This window comes from Gorilla gorilla, chromosome 7 (genome assembly GCF_029281585.2).
Source record: "Gorilla gorilla gorilla isolate KB3781 chromosome 7, NHGRI_mGorGor1-v2.1_pri, whole genome shotgun sequence".
NCBI lineage: Eukaryota > Metazoa > Chordata > Mammalia > Primates > Hominidae > Gorilla > Gorilla gorilla.
In genome coordinates this window covers 147,348,096-147,363,260 of record NC_073231.2, presented here as the reverse complement: position 1 = coordinate 147,363,260, position 15,165 = coordinate 147,348,096, and the positions used below count along the sequence as shown (strand labels likewise).

The 15,165-nt window shown below is 47.1% G+C and overlaps 1 protein-coding gene and 1 long non-coding RNA gene across 2 annotated transcripts in view; one reads left to right on the top strand and one right to left on the bottom strand.

Moving 5' to 3' along the window:
* Window positions 1-2,396, bottom strand: LOC129523968 (uncharacterized). The gene is made up of 2 exons (XR_008667602.2): window positions 2,332-2,396; window positions 1-919 (listed from the first exon to the last, which is right to left on the bottom strand). It is a non-coding gene; the product is annotated as an uncharacterized lncRNA (long non-coding RNA).
* A 146-nt stretch (window positions 2,397-2,542) lies between these two features.
* The window catches only part of LOC101134497 (maestro heat-like repeat family member 5), a 72,153-nt gene continuing 59,530 nt past the window's right edge, over window positions 2,543-15,165 (top strand). The window contains 4 exon segments of the mRNA XM_019032685.4: window positions 2,543-2,622; window positions 12,944-13,125; window positions 13,965-14,110; window positions 14,511-14,639. Of these exon segments, the coding sequence (XP_018888230.4) occupies window positions 2,543-2,622; window positions 12,944-13,125; window positions 13,965-14,110; window positions 14,511-14,639 (537 nt within the window).

The following is a 15,165-nucleotide window of genomic DNA, read 5'->3' as shown; positions in this document are numbered from 1 at the left end:
TTGGCCTTTCTGGGTCTGGCTTTATTGCACTTGGCATAAAATCCTCCAGGTTTATTCACGTTGTCATATATGGCAGGTTTCCTCCTTTTTAAAGGTTAATATTCCATCATGGGTCTATACCACATTTTCTTTCTTCATTCATCTGACCACAGACACTGCGGTCGTTTCCGTATCTTGGCTATCCTCAACAAAGCCATAGCGATCACGGGAGTGCAGCTCTATCTTCAAGATCCTGGTGCCATTTCCTTTGGCTGTAACCCAGTAGAGGGATTGCTGGATCAGATGGCAGGTCTATCTTTAGTTTTCCGAGGAACCTCCATGCTGTTTCCTATATTGGTTGCACCATTTTACATTCCCACCAACAGGGTACAAGGGCTCCCTTTCTCCACACCCCAGCCAACACTTGCCATCTTGTCTTTTTGATGCCAGCCATCCTAACAGGTGCAAGTCGGTCTCACTGTGGCTTTGATTTGCATGTCCTGGTGATAAGTGATGTCGGGCGCCTTTTTATATACCGGTTGATTATTTGTCTTCTTTGGATAAATGTCAATTCAAATCCATTGCCCACTTTTTAATTGGCTGATTTGGTTTTCTGCTGTTGAGTGACGGCAGTTCCTTATATATCTTGGATGTTAACCCCTTATCAGAGAGAGGGTTTGCAAATATTCCCTCCCATTCCGTAGGCTGCCTTTTCATTTTGTTGTTTCCTTTGCTGTGCAGAAGCTTTTGAGTTTGGTGTAGTCCCACTTGTCTATTTTTGCTTTTTCGCCTGTGCTTTTGGCTTCATATCCAAAAAATCATTGCCAAGACCCATGTCAAACAGCATTTCCCCTGTTTCCCTCTAGGAGTTTTACAGCTTCAGGTCTTATGTTTACGTCTTCTGTGGGGGTGTCCACTGGTCAAACAGGGCCACTGTCTCCTGGGAAGGGAAATTCACAGAGTCAGGCCTTGGGGCAGCAGCCAGGGGAGCTGGTGGTGGGACCCAGCTGGACGAGGGGTATGGGTGTCCACCTGGCCCCTCCTGTCACCTCCAGTCAAACCACAGCCCCCACCATCCTGCCGCCCAGTCAAGCCCAGCAAGGTTGAACAAACCGCCTAGAGAATAAATGCTATGGGAGCCCAAAGAAATCAGGGTGGCTTCCCCGAGGAGGTGGCCTGGGCAGAGGTCTCCAAGGACAAATAGGAAAGGGCAAAAATGAGTTTCTCTAGGAAAGTGGGGGGCAGGGCGCATTCCAGGAGGAAGGCACTGCACAAAGCCTCAAACCTGGCTGCAGCCTAGGAACCCCGGGGAGTTGGGCAGGGACACAGAGAAGGAGCCTGGGAGGCCAGGGGGCTGCCCGGCCCTTGAGTCTGGCCCCTTCCTCATTGCAGGCGAACAGCAGGAGGCGGAACGGCCTAGGCAAAGTCTTGGTTGGTGGGACCCACGTGGCGCCCTCCGGCTTCACTGCCCCCAGTGGGTAGTGCCCGCAGCCCCAGGCCTAAGACGGTGGGATGCCAGGCACCCCTATCCATGACGCCCTTTCTGCGGGTCCCTGGCTGGAGGGAGGGTGCGGCGGGGAGGGCGCGTGGGCTGGGTGGCACGTGTGCCTCTCACAGGTCCAGGCCGCTGCCCTCCTGCCGCGCGAGTCCTACCTGGGCCCGCAGCGCCATCTGCCGGCCGCGCGGGGGCCGGGTCGCGGAGCAGGCGGCGGGGAGGGAGGGGATGCCACTGGTCCAGGGGCCTCGTCCTCACCCTAGACTTGGGTCTGGGGACCTGAGATTGAGGCTTATTTCCACCACTGATTGCTGTGCGACCAGCCGCTGGCTCCTGGCCCTCTCTGAGCTCCACCCCAATCCCAGGGCGGTGAGCAGGGCCAGGCCCACAGCGGCCGCTCTGACCCTCGGTCCTGCTCCAGTCTTACAGATGGGGAGGAGTGCACAGCGAGGCACGGCGACCCGGGCACGCGGTCAGCAGAGAGGGGGCTGGATTTGATTCGGGGCAGCCTGCCCAGCCCCACAGGCTGAGCTCCCAGGCTGTCCCCGCTCCTGGTTCCTTCGGCTGGAGAGGATCCCAGAAGCGGCAAGCACCCGCACCCAGACGGGAGCCCAGCACATCGCAGGTGCTCACACTCACGCCCAGAGGGGAGCCCAGCGCATCGCAGGTGCTCACACTCAGACCCAGAGGGGAAGTCACAGCTCCAGCCCCGGGACCTGCCACCCGCACAGGGACCTGGACTTAGCAAACAAATGGCCCAAGCCGGATCATCCACGGGTCTCCCAGGAGACAACTGAGGCCCAGAGAAGGAAGGGGCAGGCCCGGGACCCCTTGAGGACCCACGTCTGAGCACGCACCCACAAACACAGGCACACATGCACGCCTGCTGTCCCCACAACACAGACAGACCCTAGAAAGGATGCTGTGGACACTGGAACCATTGTGACCTCAGGGGTGAGGTCAGGCCTGCCAGGGCTGGGGAGGGCCAGTGCCGGAGACAGGGCCTGCCCACAGGCGTCAGGCCAGAGTTAGTGGTAGGTTCCTGTGGGTCTGCACTGCACCCCAACCATGGACAGGCAGTGTTCTGAAAGGCCACACAGCCGCACCCCGACGGGTAGAGTGTGGTCAGCCGTGTCCCAAAACTCCAGGTCAGCTCAACCCCAGCAGGGACCCCCTGACCCACCCCTACCGGTACTCAGCCTCCTCATCTGTCAGGGGAGCCTCCTTGCAGGCCATCCAGGGGCCCCTGTGCTGAGGAAGGAGGGTCCTGCCCCCAGGAGCAGCCTGCAGGGGTTGGAGTGCGGATCAGGTTGGAGGAGAGGAGGTCAAGAGGGCGGAAGCTTAAACTGGAGTGAGGGCCTTGCCCACATAGCCTGCACCTGTGTGAGGGCCAGAGGGACCATGGCCTGTGTTGCCAACAGTGCCTGCAGGCTGTGTGAACGGGTCAGTGAATAGATGGACAGACCGTCCACCTGCTTCTCTGAGCCTCGGCTTCTATTCAGCAGAATTGAGATGATACCACAGCCAGTGTTTCTGCAGAGATTTAAGGGACATGAATAAAAGAAGGTTCCTCCACAGCCTTCCAGGGTCCCCAGGGAACCCCAGTGTCCCAGGAACCTGGAAAGACACAAAGGGCATCTCTACCTTCCTGTGTCCGATACGCAGGTCAGAGCTGTCTGGCCCCCAGCCCAGAGCCCTGCCCGCCCCCTCTATGGGGACTCAGAGCAGGTTCTGCTGTCCAGACACTCGTCCACCAGGGCTGGGGCCCACAGCCAAGCCATGGGTTCAGAGCAGGATTCCCGGTTGCAATCCACGCTGCCTACGGTGGCTGTTCCAGGACTGTCTTGGTACCTGCCTGTGAACTCAGGTATTTCCGGCTCTCGCAGTCCGCATTTGAATGTTGTCAGGCCTCCCTCCTCTGCCATAGCTTCTGTTGCTGCTAAGCCAAGAGTACTCCTCTGCAGATGTTTGCTAATAGTGTGTTCACATCGTTTTTCTATTTTTAAAAATGCATTTAACTCTGGAAGCCACAGGGGCTGCGATGTGGGTTTGGAGGGGCAAGGTACAGGCCTCGCTGGTGCCTGCAGCCCATGCTGTGGCCACTGCTGTGCCTGGGGGAAGCCGGGCTCTAGCTCCAACAGGATCCTCACTCCCACTCCCAGAGTGGGCCCCAGCCAGGTTTGTCTGGAAGGTCACCCTTTCCAGGATCAGGGAACTGGCTAGTTTTCTGAGAGGCTACAGGAAGGAGGCGGCTTCCAGAAGGGGTAAACTGTGTCTTGACCTCTCAAGGTCAAGAGAGCAGGGTCTGAGGGCCTCCCCAGAGCTGCCCTGGCCCTGAGATGCCAAGAGATGTCAGAACACGTGATATCTAGGACGGAGGCTCTAGAGCTCTTCAGACAGCAAAGCTCAGATGTGCAGAAATGCAGCTTCTCAGGCAACTCCAACCCTCTGCTGCAGTTATGGGATGGAGAAGCCTGGTGGGTATCCTCCTACAGCCCTGGCAAAGGGACAGAAAGAAAGGAGGAGAAGGAGACATGCTCTGGGCAGAGGGGCCAGGGAAGCAGAGCCTCACAGGGTCCACCAGAAGGCATTTGGGAAGCTGGATCTGGTGTGATGATTACAGGGGACAGACTGGATCCTGGAGAGGTGGGAGGGCTGTCACAATGCCATGTCCAGGGTCAGGACGGGCCGGTGGTGGCTCTGGATACATCACCTGCTATGAAGCTCTCCATTCATTCTGTATTCATTCAGTATTTGCTGAGCACCTGCTACATGGACCAGGTGTTCTAGGTGTCGGGGATGCTGCTGGGAACAAAAGAGATAAAGACCCTGCCCTCATGCCTTACATTCCAGGTAGGGAGACCTGCCAGTGAGACCAGAAGCAGGAAAGTAAACGATATGATGTTACAGGGCAAAAAGTGACATGGAAAAAAGAGAGGGTGGGGAGGGGGAAGTGTGGGGTGAGGATTTAAATCAGTTCTTCAAGAAGGTGACAACTGAGCAAAGACTAAAATCCGGTGAGGGACTGAGCCAGACAGCCATCTGAAGGAACGGTGTTCCCCAGACAGAAGGAGTGGCCACACAAAGGTCCAGAAGTAGATGTGCACCCGGTGGTGGGAGCACCCCACCACCTGGGTGGAATAAGCAAGGGAGAGCAGAAGGAAACAAGGGCAGAGAGACCATTTTTGTTCTTATGTGTCTTTTTTCTTTTCGATTACAGTATGATTTACAGACGATAGAATTCACTATTTTTAGTGTATAGCTCTCAAATTTAGACAAATGTATATAGTCATGGAGTCACCATCACAAACAAAATATGGCGGTGGGTACATGACGCCCAGACAGCTCCATTTCCCAGACACTCCCTCCCACTCTCTCCAACTCCCAGCCCCTGGGAACCACTGACCTGCTCTCTGTCTGTAGTTTCACCTTTTTCAGAATGTCATAAAAGTGAAATGACACCACATGTATCTTTTGGAGTCTGGTTTCCCTCCTGGAGCATCCATGTTTTTGTGTTTATCAGTGATTCACCTCTTTTGTTGCTGAGTAGCATTACTGTGAATGTGACATGGTTTGTTTATACATTCCCAGGGTGAGGGACATTTGGATTATTTCCATGTGGAGATATCATAAATAAAGCCAGTATAAATGTTTGTGTATATATTTTAGTCAGTAGTCATTTCGCTTGAGCGAATGCCTAGGAGCGGGTAGCTGAGCCATTTGGTAAGTGTACATTCGACTTTATTAGCAAATACCAGGCTATCTTCCAAGAGGGCTGTGCCACTGTGCATTCCCACCAGCAATGTATGGAAGCTCAGAGCTATTCTGCAACCTCACCAGCACTTGGTATTTCCAGTGTCTCTGATTTTAGCCATTTCAGTAGATGTGTAGTGATAGCCCACTGTGGTGTTAGTTGGTTTCCCTCGTGAGAAATGTTGAGTGCTTTTCAGGTGCTTCTTTGCCATCTGTCTGCCTCCTCTGATGCCTTGTCCCAGTCTCCTGCCTGTGTTTCCTTAGGCCACTTGCGCTTTGCTTTGTTTTGTTTTGAGAGTTCTTTCTATATTCTGGAGATAGTCCTTTATCAGATATGTGATTTGCAAATACTGCCTCCAAGTCTGCAGCTTATCATTTTTTAATGCATATCCCTTAATCTAAATAAAAGAGAGGGGGACCAGGTGCAGTGGCTCATGCCTGTAATCCCAGCACTTTGGGAGGCGGAAGCAGGAGGATCATTTGAGCCCAGGAGTTCAAGACCAGCCTGAGCAATATAGAGACAATCTGCCTCTATAATAAAAAAAAAAAAAATAGGCAGACATGGTGGCATGCATCTGTAGTCCTAGCTACTTGGGAGGCTGAGGCAGGATGATCTCTTGAGCCCAGGAGTTTGAGGCTACAGTGAGTGAGCTATGATTGTGCCACTGCACTCCAGCCTAGGCAACAGATCAAGACTCTCTCTAGAAAACAAAAATAAAATAAAGACAGAGGGGATCTCTAAAAGAAAATGATATTTATTCAGGAATGGGCATTGCAATAGTAATACGTGTGCCATAGTAAACCACATGCCTATTCAAGGCTGGGGCAAGGGTAAGTTTTTAAAGGCAAAATTAAAATGATTGATTACATAAGTTGTTCTGAAATAATAATTCTTGGCTACAAGGGTCAATAACAAGGCTGGGCTGAGTCCTAGGTTGGAAAGACAGTTTTCTGGGTAGATGACCTCACAGAAGTATTTGTGTGTGTGTGTAAGGTTGCAATTGGCCTTTGTGCAAGGTTGTGGGTTTTGCAGAGTCTTTTGTGATCGTTCTTGCAGTCAGGCATTTGTGCATGAGAACCATCCTTTAAGGCTTCCTCCAGCCCCATTTATCAGAGTTTTAACACAGTGACTCCATTTTGATTCCAACGTGTTTCACGTATCTTTCAAAAAGCAGAAGTTTTTAATTTTTATGAAATCAAATTTATCATTTATTCTTTTATATAGTGCTTTTGTTGTCACATCTAAGAAATCTTTGTCTTACCCAAGATCATAAAGATTTCCTCCTATATTTTCTTCTGAAAGTTTTAGAAGTTTAGGTCTTACTTTTAGGTCTATGATCTTTTTGAGTAAATTTTTACATATGGTGTGAGGTATGGATTAGGGGTTATTTTTTGCATGTGTCTGTTCAATTATTGCAGCACCATCTGTTAATGCTTTTTTAATAGAGTTGCTCTTGCACACTTATCAAAAATCAGTTGAAGCCAGGCACAGTGGCATGCATCTATAGTCCCAACTACTCAGGAGGCTGAGGCAGGAGAATTGCTTGAGCCCAGAAGTTTGAGACTGCAGTGAGCTATGACCACACCACTGTACTCCAGCCTGAGCAACAGAGTGAGACCCTATCTCTAAACAAAACAAAACAAAAATAATCAATTGACCTTATATGTGTGGGCTTTTTCCGGAATCCATGTTCTGTTACACATATTCATATTTATGTGCTTTTATCAATATTACATTGCCTTGATTACTATAGCTTGACAATAAGTCTTGACATTGGTAATGGTCCTCCAATTTTGTTCTTCTACAAAATCTTTTTGACTATCCTAGTTTCTTTACCTTTCCATATAAATTTTAGAAACAGCTTGTTGGTTACTACCAAAAAAATTCTTGCTGGGGTTTTTATTGAAATTGTATTGAATATTTAGAAAAAGTTAGAGAAAATTAATATCTGAACAATATTGAGTCTTCCAATCCATGAACATGGTGTATCTATTTATCTTCTTGATTTATTTCATCAATATTTTGTAGTTTACAGTATACAGACCTTGCAATTATTGGTTAGGTTTATGCCGAAATAACTCATGATTTTTGGTGCTAGTGTACATGGTACCTTTTTTATTTCAATTCCCAATTGTTCATTGCCAGTATGCATAAATATGAATAATTTTTGTTTATTGACCTTACAATTTGCAAATTTGCTGAACTTATTTTTTAGTTCTAGTAGGCTTTTCTGTAGATTTGGAATTTCCCACTTGTATAATAATGCCTTCTACAAATAAAAATAGTTTGTTTCTTCTTTCCCAGGCGGTATGACTTTTATTCCTTTTTGTTGACTTCTTACATTGATTAAGTCCACAGTCTAATGTTGAATGAGAGAGGTAAGAGCAGACTTCTTGCCTCATTCCCAGTCATGTGGAAAAATATTCAGCCTTTCACCATAAAGTGTGATGTTAGCTGTAGGATTTTTATAGATACTCTTTATCAGGTTGAGGAATTTTTCTTAATTCCTATGTTTATTTTTGAATAGATGTTGGGTTTTACCAAATGTTTCTCTGCATCTATTGAGATCATTGTATTTTCTTTCCTTAGTCAATCTAGTGAATTACATCGACTGATTTTTCAAATATTCAATTAGCCTGGTATTCCCAGGATAAGCCCCCCTAGGAGATGATGGATAAGCATTTCCGTATACTTTAAATTGTTTTATTAAGAAAGTTTGTGTCTGTTCATGGAAGATATTAGGCTGTAGTTTTCTTTATTTCCAATATCTTTATCTGGTTTTGGTGTCAGGTTTTGCCTCATGGAAGGGTTGGGAAGTGTTCCCTCCTCTTCAATTTTCTGGAAGAGTTTGTAGTATTGGTATTATTTCTTCCTTAAACACTTGATAGAATTCAAGAATGAAGCCAATTCAGCCTAAAATTTTCTTTATGGGAAAGTTTTCAACTACACATTCAATTTTCATAATTTGGGTTATTCTTGTTATTTCATTCTTGAGTAAGCTTTGGTATTTTATGACTCTAAGAAATGTGTCCATTCCATCTATGTCACCAAATTTATTGGCATAAAGTTATTCAGACTATCCCTTCATCATTCTTTTAATGTCTGTAGAACCTGTAATGATGTACCCACTCTTACTGATGTTAATAATCTGTGTTTTTACTTTTTTGCCCTAATAAATCCTGCTAGTGGTTTATCAATGTTTTCATCTTTTCAAAAAACCTACTGGTTTCATTGATTTTTTCTATTTTTTGTTATTTTCTATTTCATTGATTTTTGCTCTTTTTTTCTTGAGTTTAATTTGCTGGTTTTTCCTAGTTTATTCAGTTATAATCTGATTTCAGACCTTCATTCTTTTCTAATACAGGTGTTTTAATGCTGCACCCCAGGGATTTTTATATGCTGTGCTTTCATTTTTGTTTTGTTCAACATGCCTTTTACTTTCATTACCTTTTATTTCTTCTTTACCGATGGATTATTTAAAAGTATGTTATTTAGTTTCCTTATACTTAGGTATTTTCCATCTATCTTTCTGTTATTGATTTCCAATTTAATTCCATGTGGTAAGAGATCATGCTTTGTTGGATCTGAATCCTTTCCAATTTGCTAAGACTTTTTATGGCACAGAATATAGTCTGCCTTGGTAAGTGTACCATGTGTATTTGAAAATAAAGTTTATTCTTTTGTGGTTAGAGTTCTATAAATGTCAATTCAGTTATGTTGGTTAATAATTGAGCCTTTTATATTCTTACTGATTACCTGTCAACTTATTTTATCAATTATCAATAGATGGATGTTGACATTTTCAACTAAGATTGTTGACTTGTCTATTTTTCCTTCTAGCTCTAACTTCTTTGCTTTATGTGTTTTGAAGTTCTGTGACTAGATGCATGAACATTTAAGATTCTTGTATCTCCTTGACTAATCAACTGATTCTCTTTATCCCTTTTATATTATTTACTCTAAAATATACTTTGTCTGATATTAACATAACCACACAGTTTTTTTAATATTTGTGTTAGCATGATATATCGTTTTCCATCCTTTTACTTTTGATTGATTCGTAGCTACTATATTTCAAGTGAATTTTGTATAGGCAGTGTACACTTGGCTCTTGCTTTTTTTATTCAATTTGACAATCTCTGCTATTTGATTGTGGTGATTTAATCATTTATATTTAATATGACTTTTGCTATGATTTGGTTTTAGTCTACCATCTTGCAATTTGTTTTCTCTTTGTCTCATCTGTTTTTATGCATTTTTTTTTGTCTCCTTCTGCCTTTATTTGCATTGAGTATTTTTTATGACTCCACCTTATCTCCTTTGTGGACTTGTTAGCCACACATATTTTGTCTTATGTTGTTTTAGTCATTGCTTTTGGGTTTCTTTTTTTTTTTTTTTTTTTTTTGAGACGGAGTCTCGGCTCTCTGCAGGCTCCGCCCCCCCGGGGTTCACGCCGTTCTCCTGCCTCAGCCTCCCGAGTAGCTGGGACTACAGGCACCCGCCACCTCGCCTGGCTAATTTTTTGTATTTTTAGTAGAGACAGGGTTTCACCATGTTAGCCAGGATGGTCTCGATCTCCTGACCTCGTGATCCACCCGCCTCGGTCTCCCAAAGTGCTGGGATCACAGGCGTGAGCCACCGTGCCCGGCCTGCTTTTGGGTTTCTAATATACATGTTAGCTTATCTCGGTCTACCTTCAAGTGAAATTATAGCTTCGAGTAAAATTAAGAGTATAAGCACCTTCCAATATTTTGTTTTCATTTCCCCCTCCTGGCTTTTGTGCTATTATTGTTATACATTTTACTTCTATATTTGTTATAAACCCACAATGCATTATTATTTTTACTTTAAATTTTAAAAATAAACAAATTCTATTTACCTACATTTTTCCCATTTGTGGTGCTTGTTATTCTTTTGTGTAGTTTCCTATTTCCATCTGTTACAGTCATTTTCCTTCTGTCTGGAAGACTATCTCAAACATTTTTTGTAGTGCAGGACTCCTGGTGATAACTTCTTCTGGTTTTTGTGTACATGAAAAGTGTTTCTATATCACCTTCCGTTTTTAAAGATATTTTCTCTAGGTATGAAATTCCAACTTGGCAGGTTGTTGTTTCATTCTGTTTTTTCTTTCAGGGCACTAAATTGTTGCTCACTGTCTCTCAGCTTGTACCGTTTTCAACAAGAACTGTGCTCTGATTTTTCGTTCCTTTCATGTGTCTTTTTTCTATGGCTGTTTTTAAGATTTGCTCTTATCATTGGCTTTGGGCAATATTATTTCAATGTGTCTTCATGTAGTTTTCTTTGTATTTCTTTTGCTTGGAATTCGTTGTTTCCTGGATCTGTGGATTTATAATTTTCATCAAATTTGTAAAATGTATTTGAGGTATTACTTCCTCAAATATGTTTTCTTTCCCCTTCCTTCTGTGGGGATGCAAATTCCACATACAAAATGCCATGTGATGCTGTCCCACAGCTCACAAATGCTCTGTTTTATTTTTTCCAGTCTTTTTTCTCTATATGTTTTATTTTTGGATAGTTTCTATTGCTGTGTCTCCAGGTTCACTCATCTTCGCTTCTACATTGTTTAATCTGCTGCTAAACTAGTGTATTGATAGTATGAAATGTATTCTTCATCATTTTATATTTTCCATGTCTCTCCTTACCATGCTTATGTTTTGCTCTACCATGTTGAACATGAGAAATATATCATTGACAGTAATGGCAAAAGTCGCAATTACTTTTGCACCAACCTTATAGTTATAATTGTTTTAATGTCCTTGTCTACTAATTATATCATTTCTGTGTTGGTTTCAATTAATTGATTTTTCTCCTAATTGTAGATCATATTTTTTTGCTTCTTTCCATGCCTAGCAAATTTTGATTGGATGCTAGACATTGTGAATTTTGCCTTGTTGGGTACTGGATATTCCTGTACTTTTTAAATATTCTTCAGATTTGTTCTTGAACACAATTAAATTACTTGAAAAGTTTGGTTCCTTTGAGGCTTTGATTTTAAAGCTTTAGTAGGAAGAGCCAAAGCATTGTTGTTTAGGGCAGATTTTTTTCCCCCATTACTGAGGTCATACCTTTAGCACTCTACCTAATGCGCTGTGAATTACCAAGTTTTCCATTCTTGCTGATGAGAAAAGGAACTCTTCCTAGCTCTGTGTGAGTTCCAAAGATTGTTCCCTCTACTCCTTTTGGAGCTTTGTGGTTCTTTTCCCAAACGTACTGAGCTCAGATGAAGACGGGGAATGCAGGGGATCCCCTGCAAAGCCCCAGAACTCTCTCTCCTCCTTTTGCAGCTCTCTCCTGTGACTCTTCCCAGCAAACTCCAGCCACTTTGGCTCCCCAAGACTTTCACGTCCACTTCCTCCACTCGGAGAGACTACTGGGCTTTATCAGGCTCCCTCTCCCTGCGCCGCAAACTGGAAACTTCCCAGGCAGCTGGCTGTGGCCATGCTGGGCTCACCGTGCTGGTTTTCCATTTTCAGGGATCTTTGTCCTGTGCTGCTGTTGTCTGATGTCTGATAATCATGGTTTTGTATATTTTTCCAATTTTTGAGTTGTTTAAGGCAGGAGGGTGAAGCTGGTCCTTGTTACACCCTCATGGATGGAAGCATCGGTGTCTTATGTCATCTTCAGGACTTTGGGTTTTACTCTGAGTGAAATGGGAGGCATATGGGTAGATTTTGAGTGGCATGATCTGACATGCAACCCTCCCATGGTGGGACAAATGAATGGGTAAAATATTGAGAGATGAACTGTCTTCTAATGTACCACAGAATTCACTGATTTGATTTGCTGACTTTATCTCATTCATCGATGCATCCCAGGAGCCTAGAACATGTCCCACCCATAGTAGGCACCTGGGAAGTGGGTACCAGGAGTGAACAAATGAATAAGGTCAGGAAGTGGGTGGAGCAGGAGCCTGTTCCTGCCCCAGGGGCTCACTGGCAGAACTCGTGATGGGGGACAAGGCTTGGGCAGCATCCCCAAAAGGAAGGACGCAGTCTCTTTTGGCCCTTTGTGGCCACTAACACAGCCTGAGGTAGTGCTTTCCCCACATTTGCAAGAGAAGAGGAAGGAGAGGAGGAAAAGGCAGAGGCCAGCTTGGAGGAAGGAGAGGAGGAGAAGGCAGAGGCCAGCTTGGAGGAAGGAGAGGAGGAGAAGGCAGAGACCAGCTTGGAGGAAGAAGAGGAGGAGGAGGCAGAGGCCACCTTAGAGGAAGGAGAGGAGGCCTTCCTTGGAGGCCCCTGCATCCTCCCTTGCTCTGCTCTCACTGCTCCTGCAGCTCCCCCACTCCCCTCGGAGACTCCACCAGATGTCTGGGTGACCAAGGCAGTCTCACATGTGATCGGAATGAGATTGGCTCTCTCAAATCAAGAGCCTGAGCTAGGGATACCATACCCTGAGCCCTGCCATGTCCCACCAGCCATGTCTGTCTCAAACCCAACCTCAGAACCTGACACTTGCAGGGAGGCCAGGCCCCACCAGGCCTACAGGTGATGCTGCCTACTCAACAGTGTCCCTGAGGCCTCGAGACCCCTGCCCTCCTCCCAGGGCCCAGCCAGTCCATTGAATGGAAGGACAAACACATGGAAGGATGCAGCTGAGCCCGATGGAAGTCAATGCTGCGCTCAGCACCCCCTGTACTAACGCAGAAATATACACACACTCAGATGCCAACACCCAGGGCCCCTCCTCCATTTCAGAATCTCCCTCCCTGTCTCCACATCCATGAAGGACTCATCTTGCATGAAGGTACACCAGGACTCTGCCCGCAGGGACAGATGGTCACACCCCACCACCATCCTGCTTCACAAGTCGCAGAGCAGCCAGGCCACACTGATGCCACAGGAGCACAGGATGTTCATGGCGGAAGCCTACAGTGCAGGTGACTGCCAGCCCTGGGCTCAGACAGGCAGGGGCGGGTCGGCCCAGATGGGGTCAGGCTCCAGCAGATCCCACCATGTCCCTCCACAAAAAGCAGTCCTGAGGGTGATGGCCAGAGGGAGTCTCTACTCCAGGATCTTGAGGGTATCAAGTGGTGTGGACATAGTGAAGCTTTCAGCAAAGAACCCTGCACACCCGGCTTGGCCTCTTCATGCCTCCTGAGGCACCATCCAAAGCCCAAATAATGCCCCAGCTCACCCTACACCCCGCCCTCCGCTATCCTCCCTTTCCTTTCACACCTCGGAACCACAGTCCAGGCCTGGCCGCTCCCTTATTCAAACACCATTGAATGCTGGATGGCTGGATGGATGGTGAAAGGATAAAAGAATGGATGGGGGGATGGAGGGATGAATTCATGAGTGGGTGGGTGGGTGAATAAATTTGTGAATAGATGGATGTTGGGCAGATGGGCAGGTAGATGAATGGAAAGATAGATGAGCAGGTGGATTAGTAGATGGAAGGATGGACAGATGGAACATGTGGGTGGATGGACAGATGGCTGGATGGACAGGTGGATGAGTGGATGATGGGTGGATGGGAATATGAATGGCAAGTGAGGACGTGCTCATGCACCTGCACTCCTGCTCCTTACCTATGTTGAACCCCAGCAAGTCCATCTGGACAGTCAGAATGTCCTGGACTTCTCATATATCCATTCCCCAGTTCTCATTTTCAGAGCACTCCTTCCATCCCCAGACCCACCCTCCTGCCTGCCAAGCCTTGCTGCCACAATGTGAGCTACCCACAGCCTGCTCACACATGCCTTCTTGCCAACCTTAGCCACCTGCTTCAAGATGCTGCAGGACATGAACAGTGCCGACCCCTTCCACATGAAGTACATCATCAAGAAGATCAAGAACATGGCTCATGGCTCCCCCAGGCTGGTGATGGAAACCATCCACGACTACTTCATAGACAACCCAGAGGTGGGGACAGCTTGGGCCACTGGGGCAGGCACAGGGAGCAGAGGGGGAGGGTGGGACCCCAAGGTGGGCTCAAACCCTAGATCCTGCCTAGAACAGCTACATGGCTTGGGGCAAGTCTCCATTTCCTCATATGTCAAATGGGCCAAGTGGGGAGGGAGAAAAGTGGACCCGCATGCATTGACCACCCTCGGAATGCGCTCATGAGGTGGCGATCCTGACCCTCACAGGTGGGGAAACTAAGGCGTAGGGAGGCCAAGGGATTTGCCTGGAGTCATAGAACCATGAAGTGGCAGAGAGAAATGGCTCCTCTCACACCCCTCCCCATCCACGCCCCCGCCCACATCTCCCACACGATCTGACCTGATCTGTCCCCAAGCCACCGTTGCTCTGCCATCCACAGATCTCCAGCAGGCACAAGTTCCGGCTGTTCCAGACCCTGGAGATGGTCATCGGGGCCAGTGACATCCTGGAGGAAACCTGGGAGAAAACTTTCACACGGCTCGCTCTGGAGAACATGACCAAGGCCACGGTGGGCCTCCCCTCCCACAGCAAGTGGGCCAACCCCCCACGGGTTCTGGGAATGCCAGCGGCTGCCCCAGGGACCCAAGTGATGCTGGGCATGCCCAGCCTTGTGGCTTACCAAGCAATTTCCATCCAGTGACTCACGTTCTTACCCCTAGCCCCTTCAGCGGGACAATCATACTTTTCCATCTCACTTTCCCATTTCAGGAAAGTGAGGCTCAAGAGAGCATTGCTTGTCTAAAGCCAAGGGGCTCGTAAGTTGGGGGGCCCTCTCCCCAAAGGAGGTCTCTCCCTGAAGCAGGCTATGGTTCCCCTCTGCACCGCCTTCCTCACCACTGCATGGCAGCTGCCTGCAGCCCAGCCTCTGGAAGGCCTGCTGCGAGTCTAACCCAGTCTGCAGGCTGTAACTCTGCCCTTGGCCTCCACCTTCTGGGTTCCTGCTTGATGGAGACTTGGGGTTCTGGACCTGGACTGCCCCACCCACCCCACCCCACCCCATCTGCAGCTTGCAGTCCAAGAGCCAGCCCTAGCCG